At 44.1% G+C, this 16,860-nt stretch overlaps 1 protein-coding gene across 1 annotated transcript in view; it reads right to left on the bottom strand.

Annotated features, from left to right (window-relative positions):
• The window catches only part of GAS2 (growth arrest specific 2), a 232,832-nt gene that overhangs the window by 198,194 nt on the left and 17,778 nt on the right, over positions 1 to 16,860 (bottom strand). Inside the window, exons 2-3 of the mRNA XM_054972360.1 lie at positions 14,819 to 14,983; positions 5,506 to 5,630 (exon numbers count right to left, since the gene is read on the bottom strand). Of these exons, the coding sequence (XP_054828335.1) occupies positions 5,506 to 5,630; positions 14,819 to 14,960 (267 nt within the window). The 5' untranslated portion in view covers positions 14,961 to 14,983. The remainder of the gene's footprint in view (positions 1 to 5,505; positions 5,631 to 14,818; positions 14,984 to 16,860) is intronic.

The following is a 16,860-nucleotide window of genomic DNA, read 5'->3' as shown; positions in this document are numbered from 1 at the left end:
GGGTGAGCCTGGGGGGGTGGAAGCCCCTGGCTGGGCTTCCCCTGTGGTGCTGGCAGTCCCTGACTGAGCCTCCCCTGTGGAAGTTCCTGGCTGAGCTTCCCCTGTGGTATTGGGGCTAGAGGGTGCTGGTGTCTCAGCTGCTAGCTGTGAGCCTTGATCAGCCAGCAGCTGCTGCTCATGATTGCTGGCTTCTGCTGAGTCAGGGCTAGGGCTGGCTACACAGAACTCTTCTTCTCCTGAGGAGTCCTGGCTGGCTACACGAGGCTCCTCTCCTCCAGAGGAGACCTCACTCTCAGACTGGGCTATGACAATACCACTCTTCTAGACAGATTAGTGCCCTTCTCAGAGCGGAGAATAAATTCAGTGTTATTATCCTCACAATACGGCTGAGGGGCTTGGGCTGAGAGGAGGGGCTTACCTACTGAGCTCATGGCAGTAGTGGGATTTGAACAGGCAGAGTGCTGATTTGCAACCCATCCATTTAACCACTATCTTTCACTAGGGGGAATAATAGGCCCAAGTCTATAAGAATCTCAAAGCATTTATCTTCAGTTGCTGGATAACACCTCCAGCAAGTTCATGTTACCTTGATGTAGGCTAAATTACTCCAATGATACTTCAACCATCTTTACATATTGCAGGGTCTAGGGTAGACATGGGCATGAACCAAAAAAATTTAACAAATCAGCAGTTCGTGGTTCAGTACGGACAACAATCCCGAAGTCACGAACTGCAACGAACATTTTCTGTTGCCGAAACAATTCGCGGTTCATGGTTCATGGGTGACAGAATGGCCCCCGTTGCACTTAGAGAGCAGCAGCCCTGGAACCAGAGGAGATAAATATGTATCCCAAAAATCCCAGCTCAATTATACTCTGTCTTTCCCCAAAGGCTAGCAAGTGGCAAGCAAGAGCTCTGTCCCACTCCACTGCTCGCTGAAAGTGAAACCCGAACTAGGAGCGCAGTGCTTTTTATAAGCTGAGGTCCCATAGAGCAACGCAGGAAGTCTTTGTTTGGCTGTCAGAGCTGCCTATCAGGGTTTGCAGGGATGAGATTGGAGTGCCTGTGAGTCAGAACACCCCCTCCTCCCTCCCTCTCCTGGGTGTCTTCTCCCAACTTGTAACCACTTTGCAGCTCCATGGTTGGAAGGAAGACCTGCTGATAAAGGTAAGCTGGGCTTCCATTCCGGTTTCCAGGGCGACAGAAGGAGAGCAGACAGAGTTCAGGCATTGCCCCGGCTCTGTTGCCAGGGGAATTGATTGACGGTGCCTGACTGTCTGGCTTCTCGAACCACGGCCAAACACACCAATTCAGGCTGCTTCTGAATGCTGGTTTGTTGGGCGTGGACAATCATGATCTGCCAGATCACAATTGCATGATCGCCAATTTTGTGTGTTTCTGAAGTTCATAAAGCAGTTTATGCCCATGTCTAGTCTAGGGTCCTACCCTGTGTCCTATGTAACAGTCACATGTGAGGTGTGGATTCCCCTCACTTCGCATGCATGTGGTGCCCAATTCATATTTTGACTGTGCTACTTGTGGATGGGAGGCTTCATCTTCTCCCTCCCCCTGCCATTTTCCACACTTGAAACAGTCCTGACTTGCAATACCATTTAGTTTATTGAGGAAACCCTCAATCATATATGTGAGTTTCCCCAATCGGAATGTGTAAAGAGGCACATGAGTTTAAAGAGCAAAAAGTAGAACGGAAAAAGGAAGAGAGAGACAAACAAAAGTCAAATGAAAGGAAATGTTTAAAACTCTAACACTACAATCCGAAACAGGATTACACTGTTTTAGGCCCATTGACTTCAATGGATTCAGGGGCAGACATGGGAGCGAACCAAAAAAACTTAACGAACCGGCAGTTCGCGGTTTGGTGCTGATGACAATCCCAAGATCATGAACTGCAATGAACATTTCCCATTGCCGAACCGGTTCGTGGTTCGTTGGGTGCGGAACGGCCCCTGTGGCATTTACACAGCACATATTGCCAGGGAGTCTTTTCCAGGCTCTCCTAGAGCCATCACCCAAGTTTGGACAAGATTGCAAAAGGGATCTTGGACTTATACCCTCTCCAATCCAAGGTCCCAGGAAACTCCCACTCGAAACAATTAGAGCCACCAGTTGACGTTGGCCCAGTGTACAAAAGATGGGTGCTGCTGGCAGCTGCCGGGCCTTGCGGCCATGGGGAAACACCAACAAGCCACATCCCCTCAGGGGGCGGGGGGTCTTGCAGCTTGCCAGCAGCACCCTCCATGTGCCCGTCCACCAGGCCAAAAAGGAGCGCACTGGTATTCCCTGTGACGGCAGGAATGTGGGTGATGATGGCGGCTGCCAAACCTGGCGGGCACGGGGAGGCGGTGTTGAGCAGCCTCCCCTCAGGGGGATGGTGGTCTGGCCACTTGCTGCTGGCACCCCCCATGTGCCCGCCTGCCAGGCCAAAAAGGAGCACGTTGGTATTCCCAGCGATGTAGGAAGGTGGGTACTGGTGAAGGCAGCCAGGCCTAGCGGGCATGGGGAGGCAGCGATGATCTGTCTCCCCTCAGGGGTCAGGGGGTCTGCCTGCTCTCTGGCGGCACCCCCCATGTGCCCGCCTGCCAGCCCAAGGAGGAGCATGCTGGTATTCCTGGCGTGGGTGGGAAAGGACATGACATTCGGATGGGGGCCTGATCCCCCAGCAACTGTGGGTCCTCACCTCAGGATCTGACTAAGGAAAATTTCAACAGCAGCTGACAGTACCCACCTTCCTGCCTTGCCAGAAAGGATGGGAGGGAGAGGACCTGTCATGTGGGGGGTAAGTGGGAAGATTCCCCCCCACCCTCCAGGCCAAAGAGGAGTGCACAGGTATTCCTGGAGTGGGTGGGAGAGGACCTGTCATCATGAGGAGGGGGAGGGGAGTATTCCTCAGCATCCACGGGTCTTCACCCGAGGCTCCCACTGAGGAATAGTGCGGTGGCAGTAGCCAACAGTACACACCTTCCTGCCTTGCCAGAAAAGATGGGAGGGAGAGGACATATCATCATGAGGAGGGGGAGGAGGAATATCCCTCAGCATCTGCGGGTCCTCACCCGAGGGTTAAACTGAGGGACAGTGCAGCGGTGGCAGCCAGCAGCTCACACCTTCCTGCCTTGCCGGAAGGATGGGAGGGAGAGGACCTGTCATGTGGGGGGGGGACAAATGGGAAGATCCCCCCGCAACCGCCAGGCCAAAGAGGAGCGCGCTGGTATTCCTGGAGTGGGAGGGAGAGGACGTGTCATTCGGATGGGGGCCTGATCCCCCAGCCACTGCGGGTCTTCACCTGAGAGTCCCACTGAGGAACAGTGTGGCGGCAGCTGCCTCCTGAGCCATCAGCCTCAAGGTTGTAAGCGGTGCTGTCTCAGACCCCGAGGGGACAACCTCCGCCAGCGCAGCCTACCAGAGCACTCTGCTCTCACCAGCATCACCCTCAGGGCAAAGTGATCCTCCCACTGACCACCGATCAGAGGAGCTGGTGGTCCCCTTTCCTCCCCCCAATGGATGAATCACTGGGTGAGGAGGGAGACAGGCTCGGGTGGTGCCTCTTCAGGTGCTGAGTCAGGACTGTCAAAGACAGGTGCTTTGAGTTTTTGCCCCTGTGCACCAGAACATCACAGGCACAGCACCACACCACACGGGGGTCATTAGGAAGGGCCCAAAAATGCCTCCATATAGAGGCGTTGTAATGTCGACTGCTACATGTCCCAGGGGAAGAAGGACGAATGGTTACAGGCTGCGCTGCGGAGCTGGACGTGGACCACGGGGTGAGGGGTGGACTTCAAGAGAGGACACCACCGAGAGTTTGGGATGGGGACGGGAGGGATCATTCATAACACACATACCATTCCTCCAGGGATCCATCACCCACCCACCCCTCCTCAAAATGTTGAGAGAGATTCTCTCCCCTCTGCGCAAAAACCTCTTGGGCCTCCACAGCCCACATAGGTGAATTGGGGGGAGCGGGAGGACTCCCTGCGGCCCCCAAGCTACACTCAATACTGCTTTCCACAACTAAACCAGGAGGACTGCCATTGCACTTCACCCCACAACCACCCTTGGCAGCCAACACAAGAGGAAGAGTCATTGTGCCACCAAACTAGAATTAAGGAGGACAGGAAAGGAGATGACTCTGTGTGCCCTCCGCCATGGTGCCCACTGAGCTTGGCCCTAGGGCCTGGCAGCAGCCCTGGCACTAGAGGGAGGGAGGGACTAGAGCCCTAGCCCACCACTCCCACAGACCTTACCAGATCAGGCACTAATAACACTGTGTGAGCCCTCAGCTGAGGTGCCCACTGAGCTTGGCCCCAGGGCATGGTAGCAACCCTGGAACCAGAGGGAGGGAGGGAGGGACTAGAGCCCTAGCCCACCACTCCCACAGACCTGACCCAATCAGGCACTGACTAAAAATAATCAATGTGAGCCCTCAGCCCAGGTACCCACTGAGCTTGGCCCCAGGGCCTGGGAGCAGCCCTGGCACCAGAGGGAGGGAGGGACTAGAGCCCTAGCCCACCACTCCCACAGACCTGAACAGATCAGGCACTGATTATTAATAATCAATGTGAGCCCTCAGCCCAGGTACTCACTGAGCTTGGCCCCAGGGCCTGGCAGCAGCCCTGGAACCAGAGGGAAGGAGGAACTAGAGCCCTAGCCCACCACTCCCACAGACCTGAACAGATCAGGCACTGATGAATAATAATGTGAGCCCTCCGCCGAGGTGCCCACTGAGCTTGGCCCCAGAGCCAGGCAGCAGCCCTGAAACCAGAGGAGATAGATCCCTATCCCCCAAATCCAAGCTGAATTAGTCTCTCTCCCCAAAGGCTAGCAAGTGGCAAGCAAGAGCTCTGTCCCACTCCGCTGCTCGTTGAAAGTGAAACCCAGCCTGGGAGCCCATAGCTATTTATAAGCACAGGTCCCATTGAGCAAGGCAGGATGTCTGTGTTTGGCTGTCAGAGCTGCCTATCAGGATTTGCAGGGATGAGATTGGAGTGCCCGTGGCTACAGGACACCCCTTTCCCCTCCCTCCCCTGGGTGTCTTCTCCCAACTTGAAACTGCTTTGCAGCTCCGTGGTTGGAAGGAAGACCTGCTGATCAAGGTAAGCTGGGCTTCCATTCAGGTTTCCAGGGCGACAGAAGGAGTGCAGACAGGGTTCAGGCATTCCCCCGGCTCTGTTGCCAGGGGAATTGATTGCTGGCGCCTTAGTGTCTGGCTTCCCGAACCACGGCCGAATGCACCAAACCAGGCTTTTACTGACCGCTGGTTCGTTGGCCATGGCCGATAACGAACTGCTGGATCATGATCGCGCGATCACCATTTTTGTGGGTTTTTGAAGTTCATAATGTGGTTCATGCCCTTCTCTATTCAGGGGTAACGCTGCTTAAGATATCACTGTGAGAGTGGACCACTGTGCTTTGGAAAAGTTGAAGCTACCTCTCTATGAAACAGATTGCTGATCATTCATATTGCCACACAGTTTATCCAAGACTTACCTTTCCAAACTTATTGGTCTCAATGCAGTTTTCTTTAAACTTATCTTGTAAAGTCTCTGCTAGTCGACACAGCAAAGCACCATTATCCAATTTCTCCATAAAGGTTTCAGCTGTTATGTCCTTTCCTGAAATGCAATAAAAAGAATAGAAATCAGCAGCAGCTTTGACTTCATTATCAGAAGAGGCACAACTGGGTTGAAAATTTAGTCTGTGCAGAACTGCAGTTGCACGTTATTGAAGAATTTGGTGATACATTGCAAATGCACTCATCCACCAATTCTTAATAATAAACAGCGGAGCCTTTATTAGGAAAAAACTATGATCATAGGCAGGATACTTTACAGCAGGCTCAATACTATTTGAATAGCTAAAATGAAGAAATATATTCTATAAAACACACACAACCACAACAGGAAGAGATAACATTATCAGACAACAGAGATAAAGAAAACCACTGTGATATACTGGTTAGCAATCGTATGCTACTTCCACATGGTAATGATCTTCTGTTTTCTTCTTGTTGCTGCCGCAAATGCAGAGAATTCACAGAGGTAACAGCATCCAAGTTTTCCCTGTACTTGCCTCAATATCCCACAGCCTCCATTCCTTCCTCCTCCTAGTGTTACCAGAGAGCTTTGGGCTTTTAAAAACATTCTTTCTCTCTTCCTCATACTGATTCTTAGCTTATTATTTTTAAGCAGACTATTAAAATATAGAAAAACTAGACAACATTTAAATGGCTGCAAAAAGCAAGCACAAGTGTCTAAAAAATTTTAACTGATAGTTATAGGTCTACTATTATCTACATTGGAGCAAAGGAAAAATTAAGAACTTTCTAGCCTCAGAAAAATACTTGCATTCAAAAGTCACATCATATAGACTGTCCACACTACCTACACCACAGTCACATGCAGTATCAGAGTATGGTACCCTACTATACCTCAACTGCAAAACTCTAGATGGTAAGGCATCTAGATGCATGCCAAAATTAAGGCACACTTATATCAAGAAACAGTCAAATTTGAACAGTAGTACTAACGAAGCTGGTCAGATGGAAGGATACCAACTAATTGAGTAGAGCAAACATCATGTGCTCTACAGATCATGCAGTTGTAATTGTACCTAAATAGACATTTCTTAATCATGCTCATAGCTTCCTGTCTTGTGTCTAAATAAAGGGAGTCCAAAGTAAGACTGAGGAGCTGAAGTCGTTGCTCTAGAAATTTATTCCAATAGGAAACATAAGAGTTTTCTCTGATTAAGTCAAGGTAGCCTTCTTGGATGTTAGACTGTATAATTTTAAGAGAAAAAGCCTTCAGTCAAGCCTGAACTTTAAGAGATAATGATTGTCCCAATTCAACTTGGAAGGCCACCCCAGCTACACAGTTCAGAGAATGACAGTGATGGAAAGTAAAAATTTAAGGAGAACTGAATCAAAGGACTATTTTGCCAATCCAGATACCAACCCCATATAAACTTTATTGGTCACATTGCCACTGAAGAATTTAATGACAGCTGGATCAAGCCCCAGATGAATAAAAGAAAATAATATTTGTTGCTGCTGTAGCCAATATTTTAACATGGCTCCACAGGTCATGACTCCAAGGTACAAGGTAAGTAAATTCAGCATATAGTCTTTAAATATGTAATCTCTCCTTTCTTCTTCCAGTTTGCAATATGACCAGCGGATTGATGGTGATTAATTCCAGACGCCCAAAACCGGGACCGGCTCTTTCTCATGCAGATTTCGTCCCCACGGACTTCCTCAGGGGCGTGTCAGTATTGCACTGTTGAATTGGGATTCCCGTCCAATCATCTTTCTTCAGCAACACGGCAGTTCTGTGTTCCATCGATGTCTTACAATCGATTGAACACAGAACTGTCATGTTGCCAAAGAAAGGTGATTGGACGGGAATCCCAATTCAACAGTGCAATACTGACACGCCCCTGAGGAAGTCCGTGGGGACGAAATCTGCGTGAGAAAGAGCCGGTCCCGGTTTTGGGCGTCTGGAATTAATCACCATCAATCCGCTGGTCATATTGCAAACTGGAAGAAGAAAGAAGAGATTACATATTTAAAGACTATATGCTGAACTTACTTACCTTGTACCTTGGAGTCATTACCTGTGGAGTCAATTACACATACGTATTTGCTATGTATTGCTGTATGCACATGAGAAATTGAGCACTTGCCACTTTAATTTGTTTAAGTAAATTTCCGATATGCTTTTGACTTGGCAGGGTTCTTTCCTCTTTTGGTTTTTTGCTACTGTAGCTGGGTCTTGCCTTTTGTTACATAGGGAGAATATTTTAATATGAGCAGCTTACACTGACAAAGTTAATCTCTAATCAAACCAAACTCCTAGGTATTTGAAATAGGGGGACTTCCTCAATGTTAATATCATGAATTTGCCACTTACGATGTGCATGAGGGTTTTTTAATCAAAGATAACAACCTTGAATTTTTGGTAGTTTACTATCAGGCTTTCTTCTAGACAATAAGAGACAAAAGCTTTTATCAGAAAGGACAGTCCTGATGTTGTTCTTGATAGGTTTTTAAAAACATGACATATTAGTATAGCGTTTTAACATTTTATCTTGTAAAGTCTCCACTAGAGTATTTTAAGAACATTATAAAAAAATTTAAAACAACGTAAATAAGGTTAATGTAATACAAACAACCAATTATGCAATGCAAACATATTAATAATACACTCCAAACAGTATATGCAACGTATAATGTAATGATCTGTCTAAAATTTCACAGACATCACTACAGTCTTATTTTCTTGAGAGAAGGAATACCCTCCTGAATAATTCTATTTTGCACATTCTGTGGAATGATAGAAGTGTGAAAGCATTCCTGGCCTCTTCAAGTAGGCTATTCCAGAAAGTAGAAGCCACAACAGAAACCTCAAATAGAAACACCTTGGGGGAGGGGGAGGTTTTAAAATAAAAGTAATAAACATATTGCAGTAGTGTTTCAATGTTTGATCTTGTAAAGTATCTGCTAAAGTGTTTTAAGCTGTCTGGGCAGAACAACATCCTGTCATTCATTCATTTGTGCATGCATTTGTTCATTCATTTAAAGTCTTTCTCCCTGAGATTTAAACCAATTACAGAACTAAAAACTACACAATAAGCCACTCTGAGTTTTTCAGAAGAAAAGTGAAGTACAACTGTGATAAATAAAATTAAAATCACATTCTTTAGAATAAAAAAAGTTTAAACGAGAACATACAGTAATATTTTCATAAGACAAGTCAAGCAATAACACCTTTTTCTTTCCTCCAAATTGATTTGCAGAAAACATTAAAGATCATTGGAGGATGTTAATTTTTATTAAATGAGTGGCTAAGCATGAGATGAAAAGAAATTTAAAAACTTCCATTAATTAAGGATGAAGAGCAGGACAATGGGCCATGTGAGATCATCATAAGACCTTTTTCTAGACTACTCACAGGAAAGCGATTGTCTCTTGAATGAAGGACTACCTTTCCCGTGAAGCAGGAAAGTGCTAATTGGGGATAAGAAGTGGCTCCCAGTGCAGCAATTTGCATGGTGCCTCAGCTCCATGCACTATTTTCAGTGGCAGACTGTGTGAAAATGAGTTACTACAGACATAGCATAGTAGAATGCTATCTACTATATGGCGGGTCTCCACAATGATCAAACAAACTAATGACATGATGCCAAAAGTTTATTTATTCCTGGTACAAAGTGAAAACCTTGTATTCTAGCCAAAAATCACTCATGCTTGTCATTTAAGACTTTTATTTAAAATAAATCTAATCACTCTTGAAATAGTCAAATATATAGATATCACAAAAATACACATTACAGATCCATGTATAATAACATGCATATAAATACAAAGTTCGTCTTTCAAAATGTACAGTTCCAATGGGTTGTTTCTTCTTTCTTGAAGGCAAACCTGCCAATGAAGGGCGAAGAGGGTCCTTCGGAGTAACATCTCACTATGGGGAAGCATTCCTTTTAAAATAGACATGTGGAAACTATGAGTCTCTTTGTCTATTTTAAAGCAATGCTTTTACCAATAAACTACATAACTGTATTTAAGATAGCTGTTCTCGCCCACAATTTCTCTCTTACAGGTTAACAGCCTCCTGATTGAGTGATCAGAAGTTTATTTATTCCTGGTACAAAGTGAAAACCTTGTATTCTAGCCAAAAATCACTCATGCTTGTCATTTAAGACTTTTATTTAAAATAAATCTAATCACTCTTGAAATAGTCAAATATATAGATATCACAAAAATACACATTACAGATCCATATGTAAAAGATAACAGAAGCAGATAAGCATATATTTTAGATCTAAAAGATAAAATACAATTTTATGAATCTCACCAAAGCAATTTTTGAAAGATTGCATAATCTCACGCAACCCACATCTGAGAGATTCAGGGGTCTTTGGGATGCAGCTATCTCATATAGGCTCAATGACGCAAAACCCACATAACCATACCAAAATCCACTGATTTCGAATGTCATGAGTTCTTCTTTGAGCTTAAAATGTTTCCTCATGCAAATAAATGTACCAAAGCTGTGTATTTTCTAGACTAACAGAGAAATCTTAAGGAGAGTTACTCCAGTCTAAGACCACTGATTTCAATGGGTTTAGACTGGAGTAACTCTCCTTAGGATCCAGAAGAGTTAGTCGTGCTAGTCTGTAGTAGCGAAATAGTAAAGAGTCCAGTAGCACCTTAAAGACTAGTCAACTTTATTGTAGCATAAGCATACATCTGATGACGAGTCCAGCAGCACCTTAAAGATAAGTCCAGTAGCACCTTGAACATTAACCAACTTTATTGTAGCATAAGCATGCATCTGATGAAGAGAACTGCAATTCTCGAAAGCTTATGCTACAATAAAGTTGGTTAGTCTTTAAGGTGCTACTGGACTCTACTATTCTCCTTAGGATTGCACTGTAAGTTGTTCAGGTTGGATTCTGGGCATCTATTCAACTTTTTAAAAGTATCTCTTCAACGATGGAACAAGAAGAACTTAGCCAAGCAAGTAACTCATATGTATGTTACAAATATAAAATCAAAGCAAATTCCAGGCCTCCTTCCTTTGTTTAATCTTATATACTAATAGTCAAGTGGCCCTGATCTGCGGATACTTAAATCCAGAGACTGGAGCCATCGACAAGATAGATCTTTCTACTCATCTGAAAAATGCCCCAAGGTTGCAGAAAAATCTGAACACTAAAAACAAAAATGGGGAGAGGGAGGGGTAAAAAAAATCCCTAAATGATAAAAGGAGTACCTGCAGCTTTAACCTGATGCCCTCAGTAATTGTTACTAGGCAAACATAACAATTTAGCCAGTATTCCAAGCTTGGTTTCTGTCAGTAAAAGACAGGAGGAGGAGGAAGGGCTTTCCAGGGCTCTTTTGGCCTTTGAGGGAAGACTCATTGACGCCAGGCTCAGAAGCAACCACCGGACAACTAAATACCAGATGACTTGAATGACTTATCAGACTCAGTTGCTTGCTACTATTCAACAGGTAACAACAAATAGGGCTTCCCCCAGGTGGACCACAGTCAAGAAAAGCAAAAAAACCGGAGGAGAAAAATATTTTTAACTCACAATTTGAAACAGAATATATATTAGTCATGCATGGTAAGAACCTACTAATGGTGTATTCAGTAAGTGTATCATCTACATTTCACATTAATTACACATATACATCATGAATTCATAACACAGAGTCCACAAGCTGGGGATTCAAGGGCGTACAGGCAAAACAGGTAAGTCTTAGAGATGTTATACAAGGACTTCTGATATAATTGTTTTCTTCTCTTATATCTTTTCTTTTTGTAGATTATGGAAGAGTCCGAAGTGCAGATGGAGAACACAATCTCGGAGTATGCCCGGAACTACAGTCGGCACTTTATCTCTTTAGTTCTTCGTCCTTGGAGACTTCCTCAGGGGCAACCACTATATTTACGTATAATAAACAATTATGTTGCAAACATCTGCTGATTACAGAGAGTCTATATAACAACAACATTTATACAAAATAACATAAGCATACTTGTTCTTACCCTTATGGTGTCACATAAAGAGCATAAAGAGATGAGAAAGAAGAAATAATGTGTGGAAGGGGATACAGGGAAAAGTGAAGTACCCCCTGCAAGTCCTTATGGGTTCCCCACCATGCAACCAGGCCCAGCTCAGCCAGCACCATCCAACAGGTCCACAGGGGAGAGGCTGCCAGGGAGTGAGTGACAGACAAGAAAATTACATTCCATATGAGAAAAGCTCTGAAAGCATTTCCTTAAGCCATCATATTGTTTCACAGTGAAAAGCAAAGCTGCATAAGTTGCTCTTTGGTAGCCAGTAGAGCATCTTTTGGCCAAGAGTTTGAAGCTTAAGAATTTCTTACATTAATAAATAAAATACATCCAGTTCCAAAATCTAAGCATGTTCTTTGTATTCCAGGTAGCAATCATCTGTTGGATATAAATTTGAAAGCAGATACTTGGAAAGAAAAGGAGGCATATAGAACAATTTGACCAGAAAAGAGGGGACCATACCACGAAGAAGAGGAGGAAAATCTGATAATATCCTGATCCACTCAGAGATGGCAGAGCAGTAAGTTTGTAGGTGGTAGAGCAGTACTTACAACACTATTGCCAGCATCATACAATTAAAAATCTATCTGATTTTAAGACAGTAAATACCGTGCTGCACTTTTCAAGTCTGCCAAGGTATGCCACTTTAGAGACTGTGAAATACATAGTTAAACCTTGACAAATTACATTAAATAGAAATGAAAGAATTCTAAGAGATTTTAAATATTTATTTTTCAGTGAAAAACATAAAATATGCCAAGTTTGATCCTATGCCTCCTTTCTACTGGCATGAAACCTTCTGCTGGCAGTAGAGGCTCCACAGATGCAAGAAACAGCATAATCAGTCTTAACTGCTTCCTCCTCCTCACTGTAGCCACTCATTTTTCATTGCTTTAGTCCATAGAGATCTCCTGACCCTTCACACTGTTTCCTTAGTAGTGTGGGTGGCTGCTATGGGAAGGCAGAAAGAACCATGGTGCTGCATAGGATCCAACCTGTTAAATTTCACGTAATTTGAAGTGTCGCACATGCATGGAACTTAAAGACTGTTTTATAGAGACACGTCACACATGGAGTTTACCTTAGAATACAAAATAGTGAATATGGAGCAAAGCAGATCTGTGCTGAACTTCAGCCGTGCTTGCTGGTGGCCACTCAACCAGGAAGTGGCGGAGAAAATAAACTTCTGAAGCAACCTAGTTCAGACCCTGCAGAGCAGCATCTGGCCAACTGCTTGTTGGCAAAAGGCAAATGGTTCACTTACTGCTCTGCATGCACCACAAGCAGGTAACTGTTTAGGGCTTTAAATGCAAAAACTAGTACTTTTAATTGTGCCTGATAATAAAACAGTGCAGATCTTTCAGCCAAAGGGTGACAATAGCAGAGTAACAACATGGCTGCCTCCTTGTGAACTAACTGAAGTTTCTGGACAGTTGTCAGAGACAGCTCTACATAAAGCTAATAAGCTAACATGAATGTGATCACAGGTGATAGAAGGTGCTACATGCCATGGAAGACCCTTGAACTTTCAAATGTAGGACAAGATTCAGCAGTATCCCAGGCTCCCAACCTTCTCTTTCAGAAGGTGTACAGCCCCCTCTAGGACAGGCTGACTCCTTATTCCCTGAGCATCTTTACCACTGAACAACAGTCCTTCAGTCCTGCCAGGATTGATCTTCAATTCATTGGTCCTCATTCATCTTATTACCTTCTCCAAGCATTTGTTCAGGACTTCTGCAGACCCACCTGACTCCGCTGGTATAGATAAAAAGAACTGAGCATCATCTCCAAATCCCTGGATAATGTCTTCCAGTAGCTTCATGATGGTGCTGAATAGCACAGGGGACAGATTTAATCCTTGCAAGGCTCACACCATAAATACCAGTGGGCTAAGCAGCAGTTTCCTAGCAACACCCATAAATTAAGTAGCAGCAGAACTTCCAAAGTATGGCATCTTGTTCTCCCAATTTAGCCAGTCACACAAGAATGAAAGCATGACTAGTAGTGTTGAAAGCTGCCAAGAGGACCAGGAGAAGCAGGAAACATTTCCTCACCCCCAATCACTCTCCCAAAAAAGAGAATTAGGGCCAAGCTACACATGACGAATGACACTTGAACGGCAAGTGGATTGAGTGGAGGGCAAGTGAACAGGGAGAAATACACTTGCCGTTCAAGTGTCATTCGTCACTTGTAGCTTGGCCCTGTGTCAGGTTTCAATCAAGGCCATTTTAACTCCAAACCCAGACTTTAATCTGGATTGAAATGAGCCTACATAATCCATTTCCTTCAAAACTACCTTTAGTTATGTGTTCATTGTGTTTGAATACCTTACTCAGGAGTGAAATATTAGCCACCAAATACCAGTTGTTTAAATCTTTAAGGTCCAAGGATACTTATTTCAAGGTGATTGACACCAGCCCTTCCCTCAAGGAGACATTTATAACCTCCTGGGCCCACTCTACAAGTCCAACCTAGAACACAACTATCAGCCAACAGAAACTATGGTTGAGGATCGATGTGGTGGTCTGCACCCTTTGAGGCAACTTGTCACTAAATCTTACCAACTGAAAGTTATCCATAATCTGGGACTAGCCTGCACTCCAGTGGCACCCTGAGACTGAACTGGATTAACTAGATTCATTGGAAGCCTGTACATTTTCTGGGTCTAAATACTCAGGAGCCTGAAATACAAGCCTCCTCACAATACAGAAAAGCTCTGCCAGTCAGCAGCATCCCACAAGTGCAATGAGCAGAGAATTGAGCCCACTTTACCACCATCACCACTACAGAATACACACAGCTTTCAGAATATTAACAGATATTAATTAACAGCAACTGGGAAGAAATAATCTCTCTCTCCGCTACAAAAAACAGAAAAAGAGAAGAAAGATTCAGATGGGTAGCTGTATTGGTCTGCAGTAGAAGAACAAGATTGGACTCCAGTAGCACATTAGAGACCAATTAAAAGAAAAGGCACAACTGCACCACACCAAACCTGTTAATTTTACTGTGAGTACACAGATGTGAAGTCTGCTGCAATGATCTCACCAAGAAGACATACTGAATAGGAAAGGAGACAAGATGGAACCCAGGAGGTTAATTATTTATGTGAAGCAGGCCTTTCTGCTTTTGGTTTAGGAAACTAAACCTGACTAATTTGCTATTATCTAGGAAGTTTTGGAAATAGTAACTGTATAGAAAAATAACCTTACCCAGCAGGTTTGTCAGCCACAGTGCCAAATCCTCCTTCATTGGTAATAAGTTTGCTTCGTGTCTGCTGGCCAGCCACTGACTATACTGATGCATATCTGAGAGGCCAGGGCCTCGGGCCTTTGGGCTAAGGGCGGTGCACATCTTTTTTTATCCACTGGTGTTACCTGTTTGGTGGAAGAAAAAATATAATGCCTTAGAATCCTGCATGAAGCCTTGCTTTTTTATTATGATTTCAGGTGCTCATGGTTCAGATTCAATACAAACAGAGGATGCAAGATGCCAGACAAATAGATGTCTATTTCATGAAAATTACATGATGGTTTCCAGGATATATGACAAAGAACATTTGGCTAGTGGTGATCTAGAATTGGTGAATGTGTTTGTACTCACCCAGATGCACATGTTGTCAAAAATCTTTGCAAGCAGGGATTCAAAATACAAATACAAAAAATAAAAGGGTGATTAGGTTAAGAGGTTATTGAACTGAACTTGTGATAACTGGAACAGATATCCCATTAATGTATTTGTTCATTGACATCTTGAGAGATGGGATACTGTTATAGTTAAAAACGACCCCAGGCCATTCTTGAAACAATTCAGTGTTGTTGAATTAAACAGAGTATAATTAAAGATAATTTCTGGTCTTTAACGTATTGTCTCTTCATCTTCCCTGTTATGCAATTGGAGCTCACTGGGTCACCTCGGGACAGTCACACATTCTCAGCCTAACCCACCTCACAGGGTTGTTGTGAGGATAAATGAAGGATAGGAGAATGATGTAAGCTGCTTTCTGGAGAAAGATAGGATATAAATGAAGTAAATAAATAATAATTTATTTAAGCTTAAGATGACAAGGCAGATAAAAGGACAGAAGGAAGAAGGGAAATGTGAGGATATGAGGACTGCCAGGAGGCAGATAAAAGGGAAATGGTGTGTGAACAGCAATATACTGGAAAATAAAGTGTCCCTTGCAAGTCCTTGTGGGTTCCCCACAGGACCACTAGGCCCAGTAGCCAGCACTGAACAACTCAGCCATAGTTTTTGTGGATAAAAGCTGCTAGGAGTGAAGGTGGGAAAGCTGGAGACAAGGGGACAGATAAAGTAGTTCTAATGAGTAGAGAGAAGTAAGCAGGGAAAGGGGATCAGCTATGGGGGCTTTCAGGAAAGGGCTAAAGGAAATAGTGGGGAAGGGGGGAAATTAGATGCCCCACTCAAGTCCTTGCAGGTCCAACACTTGTCAATATATCTAATTCTCAACATGGTCCCATCTGTGGATACTTAAATCCAGGGATTTAGTATATGAATAGACAAGGCAGATCTTTCTGCAAACCTGAGAAAAGCCCCAGGTTTGCGGGAAAATCAGATGATAGATAGATAGATAGATAGATAGATAGATAGATAGATAGATAGATAGATAGATAGATAGATAGATAGATAGATAGATAGATAGATAGATAGATAGATAGATAGATAGATAGATAGATAGATAGATAGATAGATAGATAGATAGGGATTGTCACACACACACATACAAAACCAAATAAAAGAAGTAGCATCTGTATCTGCTGTGGCATAATTGTTAAATGGTTGGGATGCAAATCATTACTCCGCTGTTTTGAATCCCACTACTGCCACGAGCTCAGTAGGTGGCCTTGGGTAAGCCACTCCTCTCAGCCAACTCTCCAACTGTATTGGGGAAAAATAATAACAGTGACTTTGTTTACTGCTCAGAATGGGGTACTAATCTGGCTAGAAGGATATATAAACACAGTTATTATTATTATTTTAAAAGAGGATCTCAGTAACTATTGGGGGGAGGGGGTGCTAGAAACTACAACAATATTGCCAGCCTTCAACTCTTGATTTATGTTAGTTATAGGGATGGGAAGGGGCAGGGCCTTTTGTAGGGCCACTTGGCTTCTCAGTTCACTCCTAGTTGCTCCTCCCCCTCCTTCCCTGGAGGGTGGAATTCATTAGGGCCAGGCTCAGCAGAAACCATCTGCACAACTCACTCAGGTGCAGTAGTGGCAATGATGCCACA

The sequence above is a fragment of the Eublepharis macularius genome, chromosome 2, assembly GCF_028583425.1.
Source record: "Eublepharis macularius isolate TG4126 chromosome 2, MPM_Emac_v1.0, whole genome shotgun sequence".
Taxonomy (NCBI): domain Eukaryota; kingdom Metazoa; phylum Chordata; class Lepidosauria; order Squamata; family Eublepharidae; genus Eublepharis; species Eublepharis macularius.
The sequence above is the reverse complement of the archived record's forward strand: the minus strand, read 5'-3'. Positions and strand labels throughout refer to the sequence as shown.